Source organism: Sceloporus undulatus, chromosome 3, assembly GCF_019175285.1.
Source record: "Sceloporus undulatus isolate JIND9_A2432 ecotype Alabama chromosome 3, SceUnd_v1.1, whole genome shotgun sequence".
NCBI lineage: Eukaryota > Metazoa > Chordata > Lepidosauria > Squamata > Phrynosomatidae > Sceloporus > Sceloporus undulatus.
The window spans coordinates 231942194-231954884 of record NC_056524.1 but is presented as its reverse complement, the minus strand read 5'-3'; the positions used below and the strand labels follow the sequence as shown (position 1 = coordinate 231954884).

General features: G+C 39.9%; 1 protein-coding gene across 1 annotated transcript in view; it reads left to right on the top strand.

Moving 5' to 3' along the window:
- The window catches only part of WDFY1 (WD repeat and FYVE domain containing 1), a 41252-nt gene that overhangs the window by 22079 nt on the left and 6482 nt on the right, over window positions 1-12691 (top strand). Inside the window, exons 6-10 of the mRNA XM_042458782.1 lie at window positions 466-578; window positions 5129-5255; window positions 8722-8827; window positions 10903-11004; window positions 11579-11709. Of these exons, the coding sequence (XP_042314716.1) occupies window positions 466-578; window positions 5129-5255; window positions 8722-8827; window positions 10903-11004; window positions 11579-11709 (579 nt within the window). The remainder of the gene's footprint in view (window positions 1-465; window positions 579-5128; window positions 5256-8721; window positions 8828-10902; window positions 11005-11578; window positions 11710-12691) is intronic.

Here is a 12691-nt window from a genome sequence, read left to right as displayed (position 1 = left end):
ATTTAGAAATTGCTTGTTCTTGTGTTGTCTGTTCTGTCTTTCATTTTGTTTTGGTTCATAGCGATATCCCCAGGGTGTGTCCAAAGCATGATTTCTGGAATGGTAGGAATCAAATTGTGTGATTAAGAACTATTTTGTGAGTCTACGTGATACTAGATTGCTTATTTCCTCACCCCAAATGTTTTAATATTTAAATTAGTGTCTGGACTGGTAAGAGAGGGAGATCCTGGTTGGAGGGTGTGTCAGGACCTTCTTAAAGACCTAGGTTGCTTTTACCTTCCAGCCTCAGAAGGGTCCCTGTCCTTACCCTGTATATTGATTGCTAGCAGGCACAGCTTCAGCTAACACTGATAATAAAACTACTTTCTGTACAAATGTCTTCCTACAACTAAACTTTGATTCTATTTCTGTACTACTTAAACAACTGAGATATGGATAGCTACTCCTTGACTTGGCCACTCTAAGATATGACTTTGAAACCCAGCATGCCTTTGTTGGTGACTACTCTGGACAGATCACTTTGCTGAAGCTTGAACAGAACACATGCTCGGTAATCACAACTCTCAAGGGTCATGAAGGTAATATTTTTGTTTCTTTTCAGCTCATTCTCACACTGAGTTTTGTGAAGTGAACCACACAATAGATGCAGCTGGGCCTCCCCCATGATTTGTGAGTTGAGATCCACAAAACACTCTCTCAGTAAAGTCTCCATCTTAGTTCTTTTTCAGTTTTTGCCCTTTGATCTGACCAGTTCCATTGTTTGTTTAACATGCAAGTTTAAATTCTAAACCGAGGTAAATTGTAACAAGTCAGAAATTGGGCCTGAGCCTCCAATCACAAACCTAGTACTTGGAACCTACTATTCTGTTCCAACAGAACACCCATTTCACAGAAGGCAAGCCAATGAATTATTATGAATCACCTGTAAATAAACTACTTAGTTTATTAAACACATTCAATTTACTCCTCCAGTCTTCTACCTCTGCCAGCCCATTCCTGCTTCCCTTTTCTTCATTTCACCAGCTAGCTCATAACCTTCCCAATCTCTGTCCTTTCCCCTCTCTCGTTCTTTTGTGCCCATCTCCAAATACTATGTTTAAGCATATAAACACACTTAATCTGCTGAGATTAAAAAAGGTAAAGGTATTACCCTTCGACAAGATTGTCAAGTCATGTCCAACTGTAGGGGGCTATGCTCATCTCTGTTACTTAGCCAAAGGAGCCAGTGATCATGTGGCCAACATGATTCAACAGAACGCTGTTACCTTCCCACAGAATTGGTACCTGTTCATCTACTTGCACTTTTACATGCTGTTAAACTGCTTGGTTAGCAGAAGCTGAGGCTAGTGATGGGAGCTCACTCCACCATGCAGTGCTTGGGCCTCAAACTGCTGGCCTGCTGACCTTACAGTTGTCAGAGTTGGCATCTTAACCACTGAGCCACTGCATCCCTGGCTGACTAGCAAGCACTTGCCCACACTTTTGTCTGACATCTTTCCCCACACTCTAATTTTTCAGGGAGCAACAAAGGCAATTTTGGGTGGTCAGTTTTACTAGGAGGGCAGCCATGGTTCAAAGCAAAATGCTAATGAGGCTCATCTCATGCCAGCTTCATTTTTCCAGAATAGAAGATTAAGAAGGCAGGTAGGTGGAAGCCAGTGCCTCATTTTGCAGTGTATCTGCCCATTAACCCTCTAGGTTACTTTTGGATCTCAGTTCCATGATTTCCTTATCATTGGTTGGCCGGTTCTTTGAAAATAATTTGTAGGGCCAGGAGGATTCAGGGGTTCAAAAGCAGGCATCTGCGCTGTTGGAAAATGCTACCTTATATGAGACACTACACATAAGAACAAATAATTTTGAATTAGATGGACTAATGGTTGATAACTATTGGGCTATTTTCCCAGATGATTAATGGCAGTTCAGACTGGACCTATGTCCAGGCAGAATTGGGAGTGGTCTGCCAAGTTTGCAAAGTCAGAAATTAGCATCTCCTTAGATGGCAGTCAAACAAGTTGACACTAGATGGCAGTCAAACAAATGTCTATTGCTTGCTTTCAAGGCATTAATGGATTTATTTGTTATGCCTGCTGCTCAATAATGTGTATGCATTTTTTCTACTGAATTAACCCAAATGATGCCATATTATTGTATATTAAGCAAGGACAAGAACATCTGCTAAGTTTTTTTAGGGAATTTTCTGCTTCATAGGATAGAAAGGAGTTTGAAAGGAACTTTAAAAATTTGACAAAGAAGCCCTTAGGAAGGATAATCACTTCTCATCTTTTTATTTTATCTCTCAGTGTCTTATTTTATTAATCTAAAAATAATTTCCTATTTTCTAATCTTCACTGGTATTTGCAGTGACACATGGCTTGTTGCGACAGATGTGTCTTCCCACGATCTGAAAAGTGTGGTGAGCCCAACTGTTCCCCTGATTTTGGCAATGTGGGTGAAGCAAAAGCTTGGTGGAGCAAGCCAAGCAATGGGTTTTTCATTTTGATTTGGTTTCTAATACCATTTATTAGGCAGTACTCTTCCAAAACCTTTGTTCTTATATTCTGCTTCTCTGAGCATCTCTGGGGCCCCGCAGAGCCACACTGTGTTTCAGCTACGGGCTGTGGGTCACTTCTATATATGCATGTCAGTATGCATTTGTCTTGAAGTACAAAGATATTTCACTGAAGCTAGACTTGTCCATGCCATTTTATTTCCCATTGCTGTGTATGGATGTGAAAGCTGGACTATGAAGAAAGTTGATACAGCAAAACAAGCCTGAACTCTCCCTAGAAGCCAAGATTACTAAATTCAAGCTGTCATACTTTGGTCGTATCATGAGAAGGCATAACTCACTAGAAAAGACAATAATGCAAGGTGAGGTAGAAGGCAGCAGAAAAAGAGGAAGACCACATCACAGGTGGCTAGACTCAAACAAGAAAGCCACACCCCTGAATCTGCTAGATCTGAACAAGTCTACTGAAGACACTGTGTCTTAGAGATGTCTCATTCATAGGGTCACCATAAGTTGAGGCCAGCTTAAAGGCATCTAACATATACACACATCTGCCCATCCCTTCCTCCTCCTTCACCTTAGCTTCAGGCTCTCTGGAGAGAGGGGAGGGTGAAGAGTCTTTCCTTCTCCAGCAAACACCATCACTGCTTTGCCACAATCATTAGTAGTCAGGATCTTTGTTGGAAGAAAGTGGTAAGTCTTCTCCAAGCCTCGTTGACCCTGACTGCTTCTTTACTGCTTCACTAATGGCAGTAAAGAAATGATGCAGGCTGCTTCGGTAGTGGCGGCAATGGTTTTTGGGGTACCACAACCCAAAACTTGGTGCAAGTTGAACCATCCTTCTTTAATCCATTGTCTGAATCAGCATGTGGAGTTTGCTTATCTCTTACTTGGGAGCTCACAGTGATGTATGTCCCTGACAGAACAGATAATTAGTTGCTCAGCTATACACACTGAGGCCCAGCACCGATTAACTAATTCAGCTGTGCTTCTGAGAAAATTGCCAGCTTCTGTGTATCTTTATGGTAGACTATAAATACTGAACAATAAGAATTAGGTAGAGACAGTCAATATTGGGGCACTGCTGTACAAATAGAGACAATAAAGTAAATTTGCCATACACAGCAGGCTCAGATTAGCTGTCTTGATAAAAAGGAGAATGATCACTGAGAGTAAATTTCACAGGTTATTGTAGAGAGCAAACTAGTTTCAATTAATTGAAAAGATAATGGGGGAATAAGCCATGGACTGTGAGGGTGAGATGTATGTAAAATGATTGTATTTTGTTCATTGCTTATATATAAAAGCGCATTCTCATACTGCACTTTTTAGATTGTTTTGAGACAAGTTGCCTTCCTTGTTCATATTATTCTTAAGAAAACCCAATTCTGCTTTTCTTTCTTTTGTATAAACTATATTTATATCTTACCTTGCTTCCAAAGAGCTCAGTGTGATGCTTAGAGCTATTTTTATTCTCCCAAGAACCTTATGAATTAGCAGTAGTTAAGAGGTTAGTGACTGATCTTAGGTTACCTAGTGATCTTGGTGATGTGTTAGCATTTGAACTTACATTCCTCTTTTCTGACAGTCTTAACTGGTACACCACACAGGTTCACTTTAACAAAAACAGTTTTTCTTCTGTGGCTTCTTAAGTAAGATGAGGGGAGGAACAAAGACTTATAGAAAAGGGCTATACTATTGCAGAAGACCCTTCCTAGTCCACTCTGTTTGATTTTTTTAAAATTCTTCAACAACACAGGAACATCAAGATTGGACCTTATTACACCAATATTAAAATCTTTACACTGGCTGCCGATTGACTTCCGGGCGCAATACAAAGTGTTGGTCATTACCTTTAAAGCCCTACATGGCTTGGGCCCGAGTTACTTAAGGGAACACATCTCCCTACACAATCCACCCTGCACTCTCAGAACCTCAGGGAAGAAATTGCTGGAATACACAAAAACTAGACTGGTCACTACTTCCCACAAAGCATTTACAGCCGTGGCCCCAAAATTATGGAATAACTTACTCGAAGAGATCCGTCTTATTACCACACTAGAAGCCTTTAAGAAGGCTTTAAAGACGGATCTCTTCCGGCAGGCATATCCACCTGACTTGCTGTAGTTGAATATTCCCACTCTGATTTGATAATATGGAAAACAGACAACGATTTGGATGTGTTAATTCTCCTACAGCATCACTGCTGGTTGATTAGTATTGTATTGTATTGTTAAATAATTCTGTTTTTATCCTGTTGTGCACTTTGTAATTTGTATTGCTGATACTGTTGTGATCCCACCTCGATCCGCAGGGAGAGGTGTGAAATAGAAATAAAAATTATTATTATTATTATTATTATTATTATTATTATTATTATTATTATTATTTCTTTAAAAATCCTCTACCTTCAATGTGAAGTAGTATAGTCCAACAAGTGCTGCATATTGTTATATTGCTTGTTTTGCTGCTATTAATGTGACTGTTTTAAAAAGAAAGATACCAAACATAGTTTCTGCCCTGAAGCGAAGTATCACATGTATTAGTTGGTCAAGCAGCTGTTAGCTTTCCAAATTTTATCTAAATGAAAACATTTTTTTTCCTCCTCCTAACTAGGAAGTATTGCTTCCCTCTGGTGGGATCCTGTTCAGCGGTTACTCTTCTCAGGAGCCTCAGATAACAGTATAATCATGTGGGATATTGGTGGAAGGAGAGGCCGAACACTCCTCCTGCAAGGCCATCAGTATGTAACACTTTATTTTTCTAGTAAACATGCTTACTGGTTGAGTCCTTGGTGGTATTAATGTAGTGATGAGGAATTTTGTTCTGCCCTTTGTCTCTTGTCCTCTCCATCCACCCAAAGCAAGTCAGAGGGCTCTTAATGCTGCTCCTAAATGCATGCATTAATATATGGCTTTTTAATGGTTCTCAGAAAAGCATGTGAATCGAGTGGTAAAGATTTCTGCTCTACCACCCAAGACATTTCTCTCTCTGTGTGTGTATTCTATTTCTAGCTAGCCATATATAATAACTTGTTGTGGTAATATTACTCTTTACTTTACTTCCTTAGCATGCCAACAGAAATGGAGTAAATGTGGCAGTAGATATTTATCATACTAGCATTAGTATTCTTGTGTAGGAAAATTTCAATCTTTTCTGTAGTATTTTAAAGTAAATCCTGTTGCTAGCCCTAATTAGGGTAGATTCATTGAATCAACTGCTTTTACACAAGTGTTCATTTAGTGCACCACCACAGTTGAGATTAGCAAAATTTTCAGGGATGCAGTGGAATCACAATCAAGGAATGTTTTTGCTAGAAAAAGGTATGCCACAATGGCTTTGTTCTTTTTTTGTTGATGGTCTCCTATTGATAATTAGTGCCTTCCATCAGAATAAGATTGTTCCAGTGATGAGATTGTGATAAGATTGTGCCTGTGAAAAGTGATCAGTGGAATCCCACAGGGCTCTGTTCTGGGCCCAGTGCTATTCAACATCTTGGATGACAGAATTGAGGGCATACTTATCAAATTTGCAGATGATGCCAAATTAGGAGGAGTAGCTAATACCCCAGAGGACAGGCTCAAAATTCAAAATGACTAGGAAGCTGGGCCAAAGCTAACAAAATGAAATTCAACATGGAAAAATGTAAGGTACTGCACTTAAGGCAGAAAAATGAAATGCACAGATATAGGATGGGGGACACCTGGCTGAATGAGATATGTGTAAAAGGGATCTAGGAATCTACGTAGACCACAAGTTGAACATGAGTCAATAGTGCGATGCACCAGCTAAAAATCCCAATGTGATTCTAGGTTGCATCAATAAAAGTATAGTGTCTAGATCAAGAGAAGTAATAATGCCACTCTATTCTGCTTTGGTCAGGCCCTACCTGGAATACTGTGTCCAGTTCTGGTTGCCACAATTCAAAAAGGATCTTGAGAAACTGGAGCATGTCCAAAGGAGGGTGACTAAAATGGTGAAGGATCTGGAAACCATGCCCTATGAGGAATGTCTTAGGGAGCTGGGAATGTTTAGCCTGGCCAAAAGAAGGTTAAGAGGTGATATGATAGCCCTGTTTAAATATTTGAAGGGATGCCATATTGAAGAGGGAGCAAGCTTGTTTTCTGCTGTTCCAGAGATCAGGACCCAGAACAATGGATGCAAGCTACAGGAAAAAAGAGATTCCACCTCAACATTAGGAGGAACCTCCTGACAGTAAGGGCTGTTTGACAGTGGAACACACTTCCTCAGAGTGTAATGGAGTCTCCTTCCTTATAGATTTTTAAACAGAGGCTGGATGGCCATCTGTCGGGGATGCTCTGATTGAGATTTCCTGCATGGCATGGGGTTGGACTAGATGATCCTTGTGGTATCTTCCAACTCTATGATTCCATGAACTACAAAAAAGCAAGAAATTTAGGTAAAATGTGTAATGCAAACTTTTTTCCCTTCCTTCTGCTACCAATCCCATTCTCAAAATTTATGAAAAGTTTAAGTTTGCAAAATGTGGAAAGAGAGTCACTGTACAGTGAGAAAACTATAATTCGCATGCCTCATCTGGCCTCTAATTCCGTTTCTGCTGTTCCACAGACACCCAAAGCCATCCCATCCAAATCTTGATGAAAAAGGTGTCCTAAAATAACACAGCTGTCCCAGCTGTGATCAAAACATGGTGATTTGGGGGCAGTTTGACCCCCATTGTTTCTTAAACCTTCCAAACCAGTTAATTTAGGACCAAATCGGGAACTGAAAGTTAAATAGAATGGGCCAAGTAGACTCATACATATGTTAGAAAGCTGCATAAGTGGTTATTCTAAATACAAAACTCAATAGAACAGGGGAAAGAAATGGCTGTTTTATGTACTGTATATATTCGTGTATAAGTCAACACCATGTATAAGTCAAGGGCAGGTTTTGGGGCCAAAATCAGGGATTTTGATATGACTCCCCAGATAAGTAGAGGGTATAATTTGGGTTTCAGTACCCTTCCTTCCCCTCCGCAGCCTGGCTGTCCTTTTGGGAGACAGCTGAGCTGAGGAAGAAGCTTCAGAGTCTAGCGCTTGCTCTTCTTCCTCCACTGCAGCTAGCTGGGCTGTTACTTCAGAGGACACAGAGCTGGGGAACAGCAGGGAGCAAGCATTTGTTCCCAGGATTTTGCCCAGTCCCAGTGTCCTCCAACCTCTGCAGGACATAGAGACTGGGGAAAAGCAGGGAGCAAGCATTTGTTCCCAGGATTTTCCCAGCTCGGTTGTCCCTTTGGGAGACAGCTGCACTGCAAAAGAAGCTTGAGGGGCAAGCCTATTACCATATTGCCCTGTATATAAATCTACCCAGGGTTTTTTGGGTTGCTTTTAAAAATTTCTCAACTTAAAAGCCAAGTATATACGGTGGTATTTTAATTTTTTTCTCCTGTTTTATCATATGCAGTCAGTGCCATCTTGAAAATGATGATTTCTGCAAGGGTAGAATGGTGGCTGTGACCCCCTGTTACTAGGCAGTTGGGTTCTAAAGTCCAATCATGGCCAATTGGTACCAACTGCGCAGTGGCATAAGAAGTATTATAATATTTTTGGTAGGCCCTGCAAGATAGTTCGTGCTTTAGCCTGACAGTCCAAGGATATAAGTATGGCTGGGAACAAGTGACAAGGTAGCATTTTTGAGATGCCAAATCACCTCACACCTACTCAAAAGTACAGTGTACCAGAAATTGTAAGGGTAGAGTCAGCATTTGCTTGTTATTGCTGAAATAGAGAAACTGGTGGATGAAATTCACAAGAAGGAGAATAAAAATTCATAATTCCTGTTTTACCATCTGGTCCTATTTATGAAAGTGGCCAGAAAATAGCCAGCAGCAACACCTTTTACATTGATGGTACAGAAGTGTCACTCTTTGACTTGGGGTTGACATGAACTATTTCATGGCAATTAATATCAGTCATGCATAGCTTGATTCATGCATAGTTATAAAAAGAAAGAAGGAAAGAGAGAAAGAAAACCCATTCAGAAACATTTTTTAAAAACCCCAAAGGCCATGTGACACCAAAGTGAATCTCAGTGACCTTGGATCTAAGAGATGTTAAGATGGAAAGAAATATTAAATAAGAGATTGTTTCAACCACAACACACAGAAAGCAGTTACAATTCTATATTTAAAGCTGGTTAGTTAAATGCTGAAATTGAGAATGGTCTCTATTTCATTTTCTTTACAGTGATAAGGTGCAGGCCCTTTGTTACCTCCAGCTCACACGGCAACTGGTTTCATGTTCCGCTGATGGAGGAATCACAGTCTGGAATATGGATGTTAACAGGGAAGAGGTAGGAATAGTCAGTAGACCAAACACTAGCTGCTCTCTTTGAGAACCTGTATGTCAAATGTGGAATAGTGATAAAAAACAACAACACCAAACCCTTATCAACCAACTGCTTGTTGCCATGTTATATTTACTTGGGAACATTTTCTGTTCATTCATTTTCCCATACAGAGGATGCTTTTCTCTTAAAAAGAAGGGAGCAGTGAGGAAATGTAGCAGTACCTTAAGGCTAGCTGGTTTTTATTTTCTCATGAGCTTTCATGGATATAAACCCATTTCTTCAAATGCAATACTGAGTGGTATTAAGGCTTCAGGTATAAATCATTATTATACAGTTGTGAGAATGGGATAGAATGTAATGGCATCCAGAAGACCTTGCCTACATTTTCAAAGGGCTGTGTGATACAAGTTTTTACAGTATGGTACAAGTCTTTACAGTGTGATACAAGTCTTTCCAGGATGAAACCAATAAATCTTCTTATCAAAAGTCCCAGGGTTCAAAACTCTCTGAGAAGATTCTTTTTGTTATATGTGCAGTAGTGAGGACTCTTGTATTAATGTATGTAGTGTGCCCTGAGGCAGTTGCCCTTATTCATACCTTTGCTAATGGATTTGAATTTGTGAAATAATTTAAGTCAACCATTTGTCTTTCTAGTCTTGTTTTATAATTTCTTTGTTCAATGACTCCAACCTGTAAATCCCTTACTGTTTGTCCAAGAAGGTTGGAATGTTCTGCAACTGATATGAGGGTGTTGCTATTTCTAATGTCAGATATGTGTCCGTTAATCCTCTAGCCTGTCCTGTTTGTCCTGTGTAGAGGGGCATTGCTGGCATAGGATGATATATGTCACATTGAGGGAAGAGCAAGTAAATGTACCTCTGATGTTGTGATGTTTTTCTCTTAGAAATTCCCACATTGAACTTGTATTCTGATTATTCTTTTAACAGCAACAATAATAAATCTGTGGATGGCTTCCATTTAAATCCTTCCATTGACATAACTACTTTTGTCTGTGGAACAGAAGGGAAGTGGTTCCCTCTTTGCCCCTACAGCCCCTCCCCCAATGTTTCCTTAAAATAATTTCTGGAGGGTTGGGGGACCCTTTGAAGCAGTTATTAGGGGAGCATGACAACTGCAGGGAAATGGCCAGGAGGAAAAGGTCCTCCTGGTCATATAATATGAGATTGTCATCACATTTCAGGATTGTTGTAGCATCTTCAGAGGCCAAAATTTCTTTCCTTTCCTCAAGATGGGATAGTAATGAAAGCTCCCAGGACACCTTACATGCAACTTACATTACCCAGGTCTCCCCAACTATTATATGAAAGACTTAGAACTTTAAAGATTCTATGATTCTTTTTTTGTTAGACTTAAACCTGCAAATATCTACCTGTGAGGAAGCAGATTAGAGAAAATTCTATTGCTTTCATGGATTTTCAAGTTTGCAGGGAGGACGGGAATAGATGCCAAAGCATATACCAAATATCAGCTTAGGAAACTGTAAAATTAATTGCTTTAAATGGCATCTGTAGTGCTCAGGAACAAGAACAGGACATGTTTAACGTCAGATTATGAGTGAAAATGGAAGGCATAATTATTTGACTGTGGAAACCTTCAGATTTTCCAATTATTCAGTATCTTCTTAATCATCCAGAAGCTGAGAAGTGGGGAGTTTTAAAGCTCTGCAGCAAGCTAATAATTCAGCAATGGCAGGAGAGTCTTCCTCATTAACATGGTCATAAGTAGAAATGCCACAGTGAAGGGCAAAGTGTGGGAGGTGCCCAAGATCTTCAAGACTGCCACAGTTTCAACAATCCTTCATGTACACAGCTTGACACTGAATTAGTCTAATTATGTCTGGAGGGTGGCAGGTTTTACAAGGCACACACTTGTATTTCAAGGACAGAGCTTTAAAAGCTTCCGTCTTTCAGCTATAGAGCCTTAATATATTTTTAATTTTGTTGCAGATCCAAAGCAAAATCAAAATGTTGACAGTTAAATTCTATTGACATTTTTAGAATTTGGGGCAATTTTTCTCGATGTTATTAAAATGCTTCTGTTTGCCCTTTGGTTTCCAGGCCCCTCAGTGGTTGGACAGTGATTCCTGTCAAAAATGTGAGCAGCCTTTCTTCTGGAATATAAAGCAAATGTGGGACACAAAGACACTGGGGCTGAGACAGGTGAGGCTATGCTTTTACTTGCAGAGTTTTAGCACCAGCAATGTACTATGTATGCCACTATATGGATAACAATTACATTCACAACAGTTTCAGCACTATACTTGCACCTGCTTGGATACACCATCAGTAGTGCCCTATTTCTGTCCAACCCATCCCTTCAACACACTCTTTGGAAATGGAATGGTCCTATTTTAGCAACATAGCTAATCAAGACCATAAATGATCTGCAATGGATCCAGGTCTTATGTTAGACAAGGGGTGGGCAGCTGTCTGGGATTAAAGGGGTCACGTTGACCATCATACCTGACCTTGGAGGCTTGCACCTTCACCTGCAGAAACATGTTGAATTCTTTTTGCTCTCCCCCCCCCCCCCCATTGTCCTCTAGAAGCTACGTGGGAGCAAATTAACCACAATCTTAGTCTAATCCATCTCTCTGATGCCCATGTCTTTTGGAGATTAACAGGCTGAGGACTTGTCCTTGCCCTGTTAATCCTCCATAATGATAGTGGTGGGGAACGACCACAGTACTTTTTCTGTTTCCCTGACTGTATTTCTGTTTTTCAATTCACCTAGCATCACTGTAGGAAATGTGGCCAGGCAGTGTGTGGCAAGTGCAGCACTAAACGGTCCAGCTATCCCATCATGGGCTTTGAATTTCAAGTCCGAGTCTGTGACTCCTGTTTTGATTCAATCAAAGAGGAGGAGTGAGTATTTTTCAAAATGATTGCTTTGTATTGCATGTGTCGTTACTTTCTTGCTTTGAAGGATTTGGCTTGTTGCCCCATAGAGTAGTGAAATGAAGTGGGAGGATCCTTCTTTGCTAGAGTGGAAATCTTTTGGTAAATGAGCCACAGAAATTCTACATATCTGTTACCTGAATTATCTTCCACTCTAATGCTCTTCTGATATTTCCACTTTCGGCTAATCATGCTGGAATCTACAAAGTATGGCTGGAAAAATAGGTTACAAAATACTGGTTTCTGCTAGCTGGCTGTGAAGTCCATCCTTCCTCCTCTGCAATATTATATTACATGAATTTATCAACACATATGCTGTCCAAAGCTATATATCTGAGGATTTATATGGATCAGAGATCTGTGGCCCTTCAGAAGTTATTGGATTCCCACTGATGCAGTTTGTTGTTTTTTTCCCCTTGTCATATGAGACTCTTTACAAAGCTTTGTCTTTTCAAATTTTTATGACTGCTCTATTCTTCTGTGACCACATTTGTTTTGGAAGATGTGGGTTTCACTCAAATTCTTGCTTTTATTTTTTTATCTAGGAAATATGCGCCCCACGGCTTGAGCGCGCCCGCATATGACACGGGCGCGCTGTATTACAAAAATGTCCAAAGACTGACTAGTTTTTCAAGTCCTGTGGCACTGTAATGTTTTTATGCTGTGAGTTTTCATAGTTTTTATACTTCTAAGATGGCAGAATTCAAAGATATAGCCGTGTTAGTATGTAGGATCAGTACATAAAGAGATTTTATACCACTTTTCAGACTAACTGAAATAAACAAATTGGCAACATGAGCTTTTGTATACTTCAATATACTTGCATCTGAGGAAGTAGACTGAAGTCTATGAAAGCTCATACTGTCAATATCTTTCTTTCTGTTAATTTTGAAGGTTCTAAGATGGCAGTTTTTCCATGCTAAATTGCTCTCTCCATGGAAAAGTTAAC